This window comes from Terrapene carolina, unplaced genomic scaffold (genome assembly GCF_002925995.2).
Source record: "Terrapene carolina triunguis isolate 2854851 unplaced genomic scaffold, T_m_triunguis-2.0 Scaffold68, whole genome shotgun sequence".
Classification (NCBI taxonomy): Eukaryota; Metazoa; Chordata; order Testudines; family Emydidae; genus Terrapene; species Terrapene triunguis.
This window is the reverse complement of record NW_020664419.1, coordinates 34432204-34448941: the sequence shown is the minus strand read 5'-3', so window position 1 is coordinate 34448941 and position 16738 is coordinate 34432204. Positions and strand designations below refer to the sequence as shown.

The 16738-nt window shown below is 38.9% G+C and overlaps 1 protein-coding gene across 1 annotated transcript in view; it reads right to left on the bottom strand.

Moving 5' to 3' along the window:
• Positions 1 to 16738, bottom strand: part of GRM8 (glutamate metabotropic receptor 8) — a 470840-nt gene that overhangs the window by 179428 nt on the left and 274674 nt on the right. The window contains exon 6 of the mRNA XM_024196844.1: positions 1600 to 1800. Within this exon, the coding sequence (XP_024052612.1) occupies positions 1600 to 1800 (201 nt within the window). The remainder of the gene's footprint in view (positions 1 to 1599; positions 1801 to 16738) is intronic.

The following is a 16738-nucleotide window of genomic DNA, read 5'->3' as shown; positions in this document are numbered from 1 at the left end:
TGACCTCATCTGCATTTTTTTCCCACTTCTGATAAATCACTAATGTAAAAAAAAGATAAAATGTACTCATCAGAGTCCATCATGATACTTATAAAACACGCCTCCTCTTACTACACGTTTCATCTCCTTGTATTTACAGCAACAGTTACAGCAGACCAGAGAAATCACGACAGGTATTAATCAAATTCATCAATCTTTAGGGTGAGAGTGGTTTGAAATAAACTGTACACCTTAGCTTTTTATGCTAAACTTCTACACCAACCAAATGAAAATGGATCACTTTCTTTATGCCTTAACAACTTAAATACAAAAGAATATTTATTGGAAACATCGGAAACATCATTGCAAACTTACAATATGCTGCATACTTTGTCATCATAACATTCCCCGTTTGTCAGTTACCTATTTTGCTCAAGGTTTTCTTTAAAATCATTAAAGAATCATTCAAACCCACTTGAATTAGACAGGGATTCCCTGTTCAAGGAAATGTCATAGGATGAAAGAAAAAATCTTTTGGGAAAGCATAAATATATTGCAAACTACGGACAATATTCACATCAACCAAATGGTCTGGTTTATTACCTGAAGCAAAAACAGCTTCCACTTGGAAGCTAAATTGAAAATGACCTTGTGCTGTTTTATAAAAGGCTGGCAGCTGAGGTCATTGGAGTACATTGTGATAGACAGTGCTACTCTGCGTATGGTTAGGAGGCATGTCTGGTATGTGGATTACAGCCAAATGGGGGTGTGCATGGGGTGTGGGGGGGATCCAGTAAAGAATACTGTATCAATTCATCTGAAAATAATGACAGATGTAATCTACAACAATTATGACTTTCATGAAGAACATACATTTTCAGTAACTTTGTTTTGCATGAAGTATGTTCTGCTCTTTTCAATTTAATACCTATAAATTAAGTATATTCTTTAATAGCCTCTTCTGACAGCGGCATAAGCAACCGTAACTATATTTCTCCAGCAGGCAGATCCCAGCTGCATAGCAGTTTATGCAGTGTAGGTTGTTGTGGTGATGGTTTTTGTTGGGTTTTTTTTTGTTTGTTTTTTTTAGCACCCTGCATGGCTTAAAATTGACTAAATCACTGAATCAAAACCAATGACATAGAACAGGACCCAGAACACATAGCAATTATTTAATCAAGTTTTACATATGTAAATACAAAGCAACCTCCAAATTATTCACTATTGTAGGAAAATCATTAAACTGATTTTAAAAGAAAATAATTTGCAAAAAGACATTTTCTACAACTCATTCCCTAACAAATGCACAAAGAAGCACCATCACAGGAATTTAATCTGTCAATAGGACTGCATGAGTTCTCCAGTTGTTTCTATAATAGCAGTTTTCCACCAGAATAGCGTGATTGACAGATTCTTATTTTTAAACGTCTGCCTCTTTTAGCGGCAGCTTAATGTTACGATGGGGTTTCAAAGCAGGTGGAAAAATTCACACTTCTGATTAAAAAGAGAACTGCTTCTAATCCTGTGTTTTCCACTGTGCCTGAAAGTGTCCTATATATAGAAGAAATCCTGTCACTTCTGAAGTATTTAGAGAAGAAGAAAAAAATGCTTATAACTTACCGTTAAAGTTTACAGCCCGGATATAACTAAGTAGCTCTTTACCATCAATCGTGCTCATCCTTGGACACAGACCAATATATCCAGGACAGAGCTCTTTATGCATGCTATGTAGTGCATAGGCCATGGAATATACAGCATCAATTACAAACTGGACCTTTCCTTCTTGCTCATAGGCTGAATCTCTTGCAATTCTTTCTAAGCCTATGGAAAAGAAAGAAAAAAAAGAGTCAGATCACTTTGTGCTTGTGCGTATGTGCATAATCCTATGTGCATTCCTAGAGTACATCATAAACAATTAGAGTCAATTGATCGATCAAATTAGAGCCCAGATATCCATCAGTGGAACACATTAAACAAGATAAAATATGGCCATCTGGTTTTACCTCTAATCATTATTTACTAAGCCAGGTTTATAAACTTTATATTGAGTTCTGGGCTGGGAAAGAGGAGAAAATATTTGATTATGAGAAAAATAGAAAAAATATATAGATTTGTATTTCCAAAAATCTCTCTTTCTGGCTTACTGACTCCCATTGAACAGCTGGTTACTGTTATTTATAGGACACTTTTACAGCAGCCTGCCATTCTGGTTTAAATGAAATTTAGTGAATACCTTGATTTTTATCTACATCTATTGTTTGATAAACATTATTTAAACATGTTGAAAAGAAGGTGAATATTTGCCAAGTGCTGCTGCCATCTGTCTCTGTGTTTAAGAAAGCCTATTTTGAGGTCTTTTCCCTATATTTAACACTAAGTTATTCCTCAAATTGAGAATCATGTATCTTATTCTAATTTGTTTGCTTCTTTTTCTCATAAAGCCTTTATTTTCCATAGAAAAAAATTCAGACCAAATGAGTGCCACACATGGGTCACATGAAGCAGCTTGAGGTATGGGTGGTTAGGATGGGCAGAGCACACCTAACCGAGAACAAGAGGTGGATGATGTTTTTTTAAACAACTAACAAAATCATCCAAAACACAGGACTTGGTGGTGACGGGGGACTTCAGCGACTGAGACATCTGTGGGGAAAATAATACAGCAGAGCACGGATTATCCAACAAGTTCTTGGAATGCACTGGAGATAATTTTTTATTTCAGAAGGTGGAGAAAGCAAACTAGGGGAGAGACTATTCTAGATTTGATTCTGACAAACAGGGAGGAACTAGTTGAGAATTTGAAGGTGGAAGGCCGCTTGGGTGAAAGTGATCATGAAGTTCATGACTCTAAGGCATAGGTGCAAGAACAAGGAGTGCTGGGGGTGCTGCCACACTTCCTGGCTTGAAGTGGTTTCCATCATATACAGGGTTTACAGTTTGATTCAATGGATCTCAGAACCTCCACTATACAAATTGTTCCAGCACCCCTGCTCTAAGGAATGGTAGGAGGGAAAACAACATAATAAAGACAATGGACTTCAAGAAAGCCAACTTTAGCAAATTCAGAGAATTAGTAGGCAAGAGCCCATGGGAAGCAAGTCTAAGGGAAAAAAGAATTCAGGAGAACTGGCTGTTTTTTAAAGAGATATTATTAAGCGCATAAGAGCAAACTATCCCAATGAGAAGGAAAGATAGCAAGTATGGTCAGAGACCACCCTGACTTAACCAAAAAATATTCAGTGACCTGAAACTCAAAAAAGAGTCATACAAAAAGTGGAAACTAGGTCAAAATACAAAGGATGAATATATATCCTTATAAAATATATATTTTATATATATATTTTATATATATATAAAAAACAAGCAAGTAGGGATAAAGTTAGAAAGACCAAGGCACAAAATGAGATCAAACTAGCAAGGAATATAAAGGGTAACAAGAAAAGATTCTATAAATGCATTAGAAACAAAAGGAAGACCAAAGACAGGGTAGGCCCATAATTCAGTGAGGAGGGAAAGACAATAAGAGAAAATGCAGCAATGGCCAAAGTGTTAAATGCCTTTTTTGTTTCAATTTTTACCAGAAAAGTTAGCAGTGATTGGATGACTAACATAGTGAACATCAGTGTAAATGGGATAGCATTTAAGGATAAAACAGGAAAAGAACAAATTAAGAATTACTTAGACAAGTTACATGTCTTAAAATATGCAGAGGCTGCTGAAATGCATCCTAGAATACTTGGTGAACTGGCTGAAGAGATTTCTGAGCCATTAGCGATTATCTTTGAGAACTCATGGAGGATGAGAAAGTTCCCAGAGGACTAGAAAAGGGCAAATATAGTACCTATCTATAAAATGGAGCATAACGACAATCCAGGGAATTATAGAGCAGTCATCTTCACTTTGGTACCCAGAAAGATAATGGAGGAAACAAACAATCAATTTCTAAGCACCTAGAAAAAATAAGGTGATAAGTAACAGTCAACATGCATTTTTCAAGAACAAATCATGTCAAACCAACCTAATATCCTTCTTTGACAAGGTAACAAGCCTTGTGGATGGGGGGAAGCAGCAGATGTGATATATCTCAACTTTAGTAAGGCGTTCGATATTGTGTCACATGACCTTCTCACAAACAAACCAGAGAAATATAGCCTAAACAAACCTACTATAAGGTAGGTGTGCAACTGGTAAAGTGTAAAGCATACACTGAGCATAGTTATCAATGGTTCAAAATTAAGCTGGAAGGGAATATTGAGTGGGGTCCCAGAGGGATCTGTCCAAAATCCGGTTCTATTCAATAGCTTCACAAATTATTTGAATAATGGCATACAGCATACATGTATAAAGTTTGTGAGTGATACCAAGCTGGGAAGGGTTGCAAGTACTTTGGAGGGCAGAATTAGAATTCAAAATTATCTTGACAAACTAGAGAAATGATCTGAAATAAATAGGATGAAATTCAATAAGGACAATGCGAAGTACTACTGTTAGGAAGGAATACTCAATTGCACAAATACAAAATGGGAAATGACTGCCTAGGCAGGAGTACTGCAAAAAAAGATCTGAGGTTTATAATGGATCACAAACTAAATATGAGTTAACAGTGTAATACTGTAAAACCCAAACATCATTCTGTGATTTATTAACAGGAATGTTGTAAGCATGACACAAGAATGAATTCTTCCACTCCACTCAGCAATCATAAGGTCTCAACTGGAGTATTTTGTCCAGTTCTGGGCACCACAGTTCAGAAAAGATATCGACAAATTCAAGAAAGTCCAGAGGACAGCAACACAAATGATTAAAGGTCTAAAAAACATGACCAATGAGGAAAAAATGAAAAATCCTGGGTTTGTTTAGTCTGGAGATGAGAAGACTGAGGGGGGATGTGATAACAGTCTTCAAATGTGTAAACGGTTATTATAAAGAGGTGCATGATAAATTGTTCTCCTTAACCACTGAGCACAGGACAAGAAGTAATGAGCTGAAACTGCAGCAAGGGAGATTTAGGTTAGAGATTAGGAAAAACTTCGTAACTGTAAGAGTAGTTAAGCATTGGAACAAATTATCTAGGAAGTTGTGGGAATCTCCGTCATTGGAGGTTTTTAAGAACAGGATAGACAAACACCTGTCATGGATGGTCTAGATCTAGATAATACTTAGTCCTGCCACAGTGCACTGGACTGGACTAGATGGCCTATTGAGGTCCCTTCCAGTCGTACATTTCTATGATTTCTATGTCTTAGACAGAGATTGATATTTTAAGCAAGAATTAGCAAAAAATGGAAGGGAAAATTAGTTAACTTAAGTAGATATCAAGACGTCATGAAGTCTATTGAAATTTTGCCATTGGCATCAAAGGAATTAGAATTTCACCAAATACCAGGGTGAAATCCTAGATCACTGACATCAATGGCAATACTCCCACTGACTTCAATGGGGCCAAGATTTCATCCAGAGATCTGTTAATTACCAGCATATTCAGTCAGTCAATAGACTTGTGTGGGAAATGTGGGTACCCAGTACCTCTGAAAACCAGCTCACTACCTTCTTTATCTACAAATGGAATGTTAGTGAGAACATTGTAATTTCTGCAAAGGTACTAGTTCTTTGAAATAACATACATTTGGGGCACGTTTTGGATTGATTGTAAGCTATCGGATAGACATTTTCCAAGCTGTGTTACTTAGTGATTTGAGGGGTAAATCACATGGTACTGCACCTGTTCTCTGACTGGATGTGTTTACAAGCTCTTCCTTGCAAATACTCAAGCATGCACATTTAAAATTTATGCTCTAGAAATAAATATTAGGGCATAAAACATTGAAATTCACAAACATTTATGCAACTAAATCAATGGCACAAATGTGCAAACAGCAAACTTTCTTTTTGCTAAACAATTAAAGAAAAATATGTAGTCCTATTCTCCTATCTTAGATTATGAATGTTCATTATTCAGAGATCTAGTTTCTCATCAGTGCACATGGGATTTATATAAACAGCCCCTATTTGCTATAATCTTTCATTTTTATTCCTCATAAATATGTGGTCATAAATCACTTTACCACCATACATTTAGAAACAGTTTTATTATTTTAGTAGTACTTTATGTGTTTTCTTAATTAAAAGGTGGGAGAATGACATAACAGGATTACTCTGTTTCAAAGATGCTAAAGATCTTTAGCAAGTAGCTCTTAAACCAAATATTTTACACCAAAGCTCTATGCTTTCCATAATTAAGTGCAAGAGGAAAATTGCAAATCAGGTTTATGTTCAGGTCATTCTTCTTGATAGTTTCACCAGTTTTCTCTTTCTAGCATTCTCAAACATCTAAAACAGTAATTTACAAAGATGACAGTGACTCATCAACTTAATTGGCTGTAAAATTTGATTATGCTGTACTTCCCAAAGTAAATGTTAATGTATAGCTGTAAAATGGTGCATATCGTCAATGCTACAAATATGGCAACCGCCCACAAAAAAGTCATATCTTTAGTAGTCATTATTATCAAACATTATTTTTATTTATCCATGGGTATCAAGTTACAACATTTTCATTTATAGCTAGAAACTAAGGTTTACAGAGCATCTTTCTACATATAATAGAGCCTTAATGAAAGAATACAACACTATAAATCTTGCAGCAGAATTTTTTAATAATTTCATTAACAAGCTCTACAATTTGTGATCTTGCACTGTATATTCAGGGAAAATTCCCATAGAACTCAAGAGGACTGCAGAGCTTTATCTTCATATAGATAACAAAGCAAATACAACTTGGACTAAATAATATAATGTAGGCTAGCATATTAAGTTGTTCAGATATTAAGGTGATGATAATTTTGTTTGTTTTTTCTAACAGAATATATCGTAACAGAGTTAGTATGTTGCCTGAGTGGATGACGAAGTTCACAAATAGCCTCTAAAAGTGCTGGCTCCTTCACATAGGAAGGATGCCAAATAAGAAGCAATTCTGAAAGGAAGTTAAGGGTTGGATTTGTTTTTTCCTGACTTGTTGAGAGGGAAAATTGGGAAAGTAACAGCAATGCAAGCAGAAGGATGTGAACGGACTGAGTATTCTCCATCAATCAATAGATGTGGTTCTTTGATTTAATGAACTTGTGTCTGCTGTAACTTTTATTTTTTTAGAGATTGTGCCTGCTTGTGCTATCCCACCAAATAATAGACTGTGAGAACACTTCACAGTAGAAGAGGACAGGAAATGGTTTTCCCATCCTGCGAACATTTTTAAGATTTCAAACATTTTCCCTATTCTGAATCAGGACAAAAAGTCAAAATCTCAAAAATATTTATGAACCTAATATTAAAATCAGTTCAAGTCAAGCAAAATGTTTCCCTTGGGTAATTTTGAAACTTTTCATTTCTATTTTGACTATTTTTTTTATTTTTATTTTTGTACTATAATTAGCTTAAATTTCAAAACCAAATGTCATTTGAAATCAGAAAAACAGATTTTTTTCATTTCAAAAAATGTCAAAATGAAATGTTTCAACCATTTCAAAAGTTCAAGCTGAAAAATTCATCAAAACCAACCTTTCCTTCAAAAAGTTTTCATTTTGATAAATTAGCATATTCCAATAAAGTCCTGTTGAAAAATTCTTGATCAGTTCTAGTTAGCAGTATATACAGTAGTTTAGTTAACATAGCGTACTTCTAGACTCATAGCTTTTATTGTTTTTAATACTGTATGTGACATTATTAACAGTTTCACATTTTGTAATCATGTAGAAATCCACAGGAATTCAAGTCTCATCACTGACGTGATCATTTATTTTTTTCAGGTTCTCTTCACTTTCTGAGGCTAGGTCTACACTACCCGCCTGAATCGGCGGGTAGAAATCGACCTCTCGGGGATCGAATTATCGCGTCTCGTCGGGACGCGACAATCGATCCCCGAATCGACACTTTTACTCCACCAGCGGAGGTGGGAGTAAGCGCCGTCGACGGGAAGCCGCGGAGGTCGATTTTGCCGCCGTCCTTACAGCGGGGTAAGTCGGCTGTGATACGTCGAATTCAGCTACGCTATTCGTGTAGCTGAATTTGCGTATCTTAAATCGACCCCCCCCGTAGTGAAGACCTGCCCTAAGACTCTCTGAAGGTTTCCCCTTTTCTAGTTATCTGCCTTCATTGTTAACTGCAGCCCCCAAAACACTAAACCGCTGATTAGATTGATCATAATTAAGGCTACGATTTAGTCATGGAGGTCACGGCAGTCATGGATTCCGTGACTTTGCTGGACCTCCGTGACGTCTAGGGCTTCAGGAGGAGGAGGGGGGACTGTGTGCCCCTGCCCTGCAACTGGGGCTGGCTGCAATCAGGACCCTGCAGAACTCAGGACCCGGCTTCCCAGGCTTGGCGGAGGATGCAGCTCGGGCTGCACACCTCAGCCCTGCGGCTTCCACCAGGGGCTGCAGCTGGGACTGGGCTTGGTGGGGGCTACAGCCAGGGCCGTGCAACCTAGCCCTGCGGCATCCTGGGCTTGGTGAGGCTGCAGCCGGGGCTGTGCGCCCCAGCGCCATGGCGTCCCTCTGGCTACGCACCCCTATCCCACAGATGGGCAAGCTCTGGAGCAAGGGCTTGTGACAATGCGGTTCTGGCGGAACCCAACTGAGAGTGCCAACTCAGGACAAATTGCTCAAACAGGGCAGTTACAGCCCAAGGCTGGGGTTTTTTCCACCTCTAAGGCAAACCAAACCAGCCAGACTAAGAGGACTTCGGTCTCACCCCACTGGCTAACCACAAGTCTCACAAGCAATCTCCTTAGACACTCCAGTTTCCCAGTATTACCACCAGTGCCACTCGTTATGGGGACAAATGGTTATGAAAACCAAGACCCCAGTAAAAGGACCTTGGTTGCAACAATGATCTATATGGTCCCAGATTATATCAATAACGTCACAAGGCTGTGTCCCCTCCGATAGCTGCAACCCCCGCTGCAGCCACTGGAGTCGGTGCTGTGCCCCCTGCCATGGCGGGGGGCTCGGCCTGTCAGTCTCCCCCTCCATGGAAATCCAGTCCTCCCCCCAACCTAGCCTGGCCCCCGGTTATTTTTAGTAAAGTAATGGACAGGTCACAGGCTCCATTTTGTTTTGTTTAGTGCCCATGACCTGTTCATGACTTTTACTAAGTCACATGAAAAAATTTTAGTCTTAATCATAATAAACGAGAATATAACCCTTGGTGTATTCCAAACCCCTGCATCTATCATATCCTACCAACTGTTGAAATGCAGTGAAGAAGAGTGATCAGTAAATTGGAAATTCACTATGATGCATATACTATTTCTAGTAATAATAAATGTGTTCAAATAATAGTCTGTCATCACCATATCTGTTTGATACGTTGTCTTGAGTGTGAACGATTGTAAATCAATCTATGAAGTGCATTACACATAAATTGTCTATTGTTGAAATTACAGTGGGTCAGACTATGCCACTCTTATTCACATTGATTAGTAGTCAACAGTCTGTTTTCTTCAAGGAAACTACTCAGGGAGTAAAGTACTACTTACTCATTGAGAGTAAGAACAGCAGAATCTTTCCCTGTGCCTAAAACTGTACATAATGGAAATGTACTTGTTATCAGTAAATTGTAGCCATTGAGCTACAGGCATAGTGCGAAAGATACCTCCAATAGATTCCTCACAAAAGGAATGTGACCCTGGAGTTTATCAATATATTTCTATATTTCTAGGGTAGGAAATACTGTACTTTGTGCCTGATACAGCATATTCACTCCAAAAATGTGTACAGAAGCCATAGGAGACACTGCAGGAGTGGGTTATAAAGTAAAGAAGAAGTTGGATTACACGGGAGGGAGTCATAGCACTAAAATAAATCTGACATCATAGAGGGCATTTACAGTTTTTCTCCAGTTATTATGCCAGAGAGCTAACTATCATCAAATTTGGTGAAATTGTACTTGTAATTCAATCCATGCCCTCTGCAGCTTTCTTAACTATTTACATAATCACTTAAACACCACCAAATCGCATCTTGTTTCCTCCATTCCTGAGCTAGAAAAAAAGACACTTAAATCAGAGATTTGTATCTCCATTCTGATTAAGGGCCTTGGTCTTGCAGATTTTATATCACAGGACACTTAGAAGAGTGTTAATGATTCATGGCCTCTTTCATTCTTTCTTTATTCCAGGCCTTAATGCACATTGAATTAATCTGACTGATGTGGATCTATATTATCATGGTGCTACAGTTCTTTAGCTCTCCAGTTATCACTGCTGCAACTTCTATGAACATAAAAGTTCAACCCAGGGTTATAAATTTCAATAAAAACTGAATCAAGTTTCACAACTGTCATATTTAAGAATATTATGGAGTAGTAGCAATCACTCTAAACTTAGGTTGCTGTAACTGAGTTTCTATTATAAGCCTCAAGTTGAATCTCCCTTCCCTAATAGTTACCAAAAAAAGGAATATTGCTCTCAAAATTGGTAGGTTTGGCATGGGAGTGAGGTAATTTTTTTAACCAAATATGAAGTGAAATGATGGAGGAGTTTTTGAATTGTGACAATCTAAAAATAGATTCTGCCTTAATTAATAATACCTCAAAGCTCTTTTCCCCCCACTTTATAGCAAACAGAAAGAAAGAAAGAAAGAAAGAAAGAAAGAAAGCCTGGTTTGCTAAACTCATTTACTAACACTGTCCGGGAGCAAAGATAAGTTGATTAAAGACCCCCCAGAGAAAGGGTCACTAAAGAAGATTGCAGCATTTGGCTACAGTAATGGCACTGGTTGGTAATTAGGGGATTGTATGGGTTAGGAACACTCTTTAGTATGGCTGGTAAACCCTAGAGAAGTAGACTACTCCTGGCTGAGGCGATTCTGTTTTGCAGAGATTCTAGACAGAATATTCAGGTGGACTTTAATGCTAAATCTCACCTGGACTAACCGCACTTCACTATAATACTAGTGCCCTTCCACCAACTACTCAGTAGTTTTGGGTCCATTTCTCACTGTGAGTGAAATAAGTTATGCCAGACTCCTTGTATTTTCTCCCTATTTTAGGCACAAAATGTACATAAATATTGTTCACCTTGAACAGATATGGATGGCAAAGCTACACATAGATCATCCCCTTTGTAGAAATCCAGCTAAGATACTGCTGAGCTAGACTCACAAAAGGACTTAGGCATCTAACTGCCACTGTAGGCACCTAAATCCCAGAATCAGGCCCCACTGGGCTTCATAAACCCTCCTCACAGTTGAGCAGGGGACTGGATCCTGCCTCCCCCACCTCCCAGGTGAGTGCTCTAACTCCCAAGCTACCAAGTCACACAGTGCAAAAGCTTCAACAGGAGAAACTGAAGAAGTCCCACATCAGAATATCCCATAGCTCCAATGGTTAGGGCAATCACCTGAGTGGTAGCAAAGCCCTGTACAAATCCCTTTTTCCCCTCAGGTGGAGGGGGGACTTGAACCATGAGACTGCCACATCCCAGTGGAGTGCTCTAACTACTGAGAGAGATTGAGGGAGCACTAATTTAATTCTCTTATTCTGTTCGTCACAATGGTTTTTAAGTTTTTTTTTTCTTTTTTCTTCATTGTATACAGCTGTGCTGTACTACTGCGTACTGGTGTCTGCTTCCTTCGCATACTGGGATAGAGATTCAAATCCAAAAGGAGACCATGGTATACACATATAGTTACACACGGTAATTGTGTGGTTACCATGAGAAAATACAGTGTCCGTAGTGTTTGTATTAACTTTCAGGACTGCACACTATTGTTATGGAGACAATGGCTTGTGGTTAATGCAACTTGTTACAAAGGATCTCAGCAAAAATTGCAATAAAAGAGTCAAAATAGAACAGAATAGCATCTCACTCTGGATATACAACTAAATTTGGTCACTGATCTGTCTTAAAATAAATGCTTAGTCCATACAAAGGTAGCTGGTCTCCAGGAGAACGGCACCAATCAATGGCTGCATTCAGCAACTTGGGAGGAAAGAAATGGCAGTGAGAGAGTTAAGCACTTGAGGATTAAAGGTGGTACTTTTGTCAGGAGGAAGCAAAGGAAGGATGAAGAAGAAATGGTCAGCTGCAAGCAGGGCCACAAAGAGGTTTTGGAGGACTGGGGCAGAATCTGAAACTGAGGCTCCTTATCCTTCCAAAAAAATTGCCATGGCAATGAAAGACTCAGGGATTGCGGGGGTGGGTGGGTTGGAAAGTGATTGGTCTCATGCTCACCCCGCAGCAACACCTCCTGTCCAACAGGGCTGGGCCTGGCTCCCTGCTCCAGCATTGCAATGCAACGCAGGTTTAGCCCAGCCACCCCTCTGTTGATAGAGGGGTAGCTGGGCCACATTTGAGTGAATGGTGTTGTGACCGAGCACAGCGCCACTCAGGTCAATAGAGGCGCGGCTGGGCCAAACCTGAGTGATTCTGTGCCAAGTTGCAAAGCCATTAACTCAAATTCCACATGCTTGAGGGCCTTCTCCAATGGGGACCCTGGACAAACTGTCCCTTTTGGTCCCCCTTCTCCCCTCCAGGGTTTCTCTGGCCGAACATGGGAGTAGGAAAGATGGGTGCTTGTCAGGAGACAAAACAGGAGCATTTGGTGCTGGTAACTTAATTATAAAAATTATTAAATTACAAATATTTATTTACAATACTTTAGAAATACAGGTTTCAGAGTAGCAGACGTGTTAGTCTGTATCCGCAAAAAGAACAGGAGTACTTGTGGCACCTTAGAGACTAATAAATTTGTTAGTCTCTAAGGTGCCACAAGTACTCCTGTTCTTTTTTTAGAAATACAGTTAAACACAATTATAAGATCACTTTTCTATGCACCAGAATCTTCCCACTCCTGATTCTAGGACCTTAATATTTTATAAAAACTGGAGCTTAGTGGGGAAAAAATCAGCATCACTGTTGCAACTAATAAAAAATAAAAATAAAAAACCCCTACAGTTTTGTGAAAATTTAAATATTCTACCTTTTCACCTGAGGGTTTGGGGTTTTTTTGTGTGTTTTTTTTTTTTTTTTTTGCTCAGCTTTCCATAAAAAGGAAGGCAATTTTTGAAGGCCAAAATGGGAAAGTTTGTAACAAGAGCTGTGAATGATTCCAGGGTATTCTTTCATTATTTATTGCAGCAAAAATAAATGCATCTGCTTTGCTGGAAATGGAGAAATATCACTCATCTCCAATCCAAATTAACACATTTTCACAAAAAACTTTGAAATAGGCAGTTTTTCACATGTGAATATTCACAAAGTGAAGATCTGCAATTTCTCTGCAGCTCTAATTAGAGTTATTTTTTTCAATCTCTATTTAAAGTTATACTTTTGGCTTAAATCTAATGGACTTGATTCAGTGCCACAGACTGCATGCCTCTGGTGGAAGAAATTTTGCTCAGATGGGTGCATATTGGTGCAAACCACCCACAAATGCTGCTCTGCCAAAGGGCCTGGAGCTAGCTAACGCCACTCAGAAAGTGATTAGAGCTGACTGGGAAGGGTTTAGCTTTAGGGCTAGGGCAAACAGGAGATGTGCTGATTCAGTGCATCTCCTGCAGTTTCCACTGGCAGAGCTCTTATGGAGCCTTGACTATAAATTTAAGCTGTCCTCCCTTAGTACTGCTGCCTGCCCTGTCTTGGTATAGAATTCCCTTCGTTGGCACAGCTGTCCCTTTCAGGCACAAAGGGTCACTTTGCATCCCCTGTTCCCTTGTGGATGAATCAGGCTCATTATCTAGAAACAATGTAGTTTACGATAGAGAGTGCAAGTTGGTGTTTCTCAGGGCTGGCGATGATGTGCTGGCAGAGTGCTTGCAGCAAATTTGAGAATGATTTGTCTGAGACACACTGAATTAGGCAACACTGAATAAGAGGCTCATGGATCAACATGTCCTCAAATAACACATGATTTGAACACTTAAAACTGTACCTCACTGTACCCTGTTACTGCATTTCCACCTCTTGTGCATTGCTACTAAAATTAAACAGTATTGAAACTCACTGGTATGCTCTTTGCCAGTACTGCATTCTTGAGAGAGGGCTCTGCAGTCTGGGATCAACTACTTTAAGCAGTTTACCAGAAGCTTAGTTTGGTGACTATTTGAATGTGACGCGCAGGACCGGCTCTAGGCACCAGCAAACCAAGCACATGCTTGGGGAGGCAAAAAACCTAGACTCGGCCCTGGTGACGCAAGAGGCTTCTGTTTAATCTTACCTTACCTTTAGTGTGAATGGGGAAAGGCAAGGTTGGCAGAGGGAAAAGTCTGGGTTATTTACAGGTGTTGATACCGGTTATCCAACTAAATTACCCAGATGTATGTAGCAGGGACGGTCTTTTAGTTCTGGGTTTGTTTAATGCCTAACAAAACAGAGGTCTTTGACAAATAAATACATTATTAATAATAAATAATAATAATCAGCGCAATACACAAAATACTGTTAAATGAAGTATGATCATTCACTTGATGCAATGTACCCACAGTGTTACATTTTGCATATTGATACCAACAATACTTGTAGAATGAGTTATAGCCAGCTGCACCATTTTAAACTGCTATACCAGCATGCAGTGCATTACTGGATTGGAGCTGTATTTTTATCAATGATTTCTAGAGCTAGTATGAACCAAAAAGGCTAATCTTTAGTGGCTTGTACATATCACAGTAAACTTGAGGCAAACATACAGTCTTAGCTTATGGACAGCCTCAATCTACTGGGTTTTTCTGATACATGGAGAAATCAAATGAAAAAGGACATGCCACTTTAGACTTTCTGATGCTTATGTCTGCAGGAAAAGACAGCTTGCTATAGTCAATCTGATACTATACACTAAGCAAAAGCTGGTTAAAAGTCAACTTTCAGCTTGTTCCTGATCTCATTTTGAATTTGTCTTGCCACTTTCATGTAATGCATTTTACTTCTACTAATAGTCTTTTGTAGAACTCCTCAGAAAAATGTCACCTTGTACAGTTCATGTTCCAATTTAGCAAGTGAAACTTTGTCTCATTTCCAACCTTCTCTTTTCACCTGTCACTTTACTTCCCACCATTCTAGCCTTCCATCCTGTTTGGTCCTGCTCCCTGAACTCCCACTGCGGGATCACCTATTCCAGCTGTCTCTAGCAACCAGAGAAATCCTAAGCTTGTTTTCTTCTACTGGCCAGCTGCCACTGCTATGCCCCAGAATTCTTTGTTCCTGTCTGTCGCATCAGGAGCATGCTGACTTTAAGCCCCACACCTACTGTGATAAAAAGAAGCAAAGTATTCTCAGCCATGATAGCTAATCCAGCTTTGGAAAACAGACCATGGGGCTCAGCAATACAGGTGGCAAGAGTTAGACAAATGAAAGTAAGAGAAAAAGACAACTAGGGGCAAGTCTACACTACAGTGCTACATCAGTGCAGCTGCACCAATGCAGCTGTGCCACTGTGGTGCATCTGGTGAAGATGCACTATGCCGATGGAAGTAGGGTGACCAGACAGCAAGTGTAAAAAATCGGAACAGGGGGGTAATAGGAGCCTATAGAAGAAAAAGACCCAAAAATCGGGATATCTGGTCACCCTAGATGGAAGAGCGCTCTCCCATTGGCATAATTACTCCAACTCGGCAAGAAGAGATTTTTTCTTTTTTTGGAGGATCTGATTCATGATCTTTGAACACTTGCATTTGTCAAGGCAAAGTTCTTCAGCTGGAGTAAATCAGCCCAGCTCTATTGAAGTCAATAGTCCTGGACTGATTTACGCCAGCTGTGGATCTGTCCTCATAGCTCTCAGACTGCACTATTGTGACCATGTCTGGAATGTCATATTGAGAACTCTAATTTTCAGGAGAGATGAAGTAACTGCCTTCTCTTGCAATGCAAGATAGTGGAACAATTTCTTCATTTTCTTGAGAGTTTGTTTTTAAATCAGAGGCCCAGAGAGACAGAAAGAGAGAGAAGTGATGGAAATTCAAATAAATTCAAATACAATAAAAACCCTCTAGAAATAGGGTAGCTCAGAGAAGTTTTGGTGACTCTCTCACTTAACACCCTCAATTCTAATGTATCTGTACGTTTAGATATAGATATATAACTAAATATGTAATTCACAATACAATCATCAATGTAAACATGTCAGCCAGATTATACTTATTTTGTAATTTCAGTTTCCTGAAAGCTACAGTAAAGATCAAAATAGGTCTAGTATTGTTCAGAAAGAACAGCAGAAAGGGATGGGAGTGAAACACAATAACACAGTAATTACTATTCAGGGTCGAGAACAACTGAGACATTTTTCCTAGTTGTAATCAGTTTATAATTACAGTCCTGCAAACTAGGCAACACAAAGAAACGGCTAGAAAGTACCAGCCAGCTTTCATGCTATAATTTTATAGTCTCTTTAGACTCTTTATCTTTACTGCCCTGACAGACAACTGGAAATCTGCAGTTTGGGGGCAAATTACTCTCTTCATTAGTAACAGCATCCTGATGTACAGGTTAATGTTCTGGAGAAGCTAATTTATAAAAAAAAACTCCATGGAATATTACAAATTACACTCTTTTTTAAACATATATATTTAGCAAAGCATGAATAAAAAAGAGATTTCCTATTTAGTATGTGACATCTAACAAGCCTGAATAAAATGAAAAATGTTTTTCACAAGATGAAGTTATTAACAGCAACCATCAGGTATTGCAACTCATTCAGTCAAGTTAAAATGGAAAGGACATACTGCCATTTTCTGTCGATGATATTAACTCCTTCAGTGTCATGACTCTAAG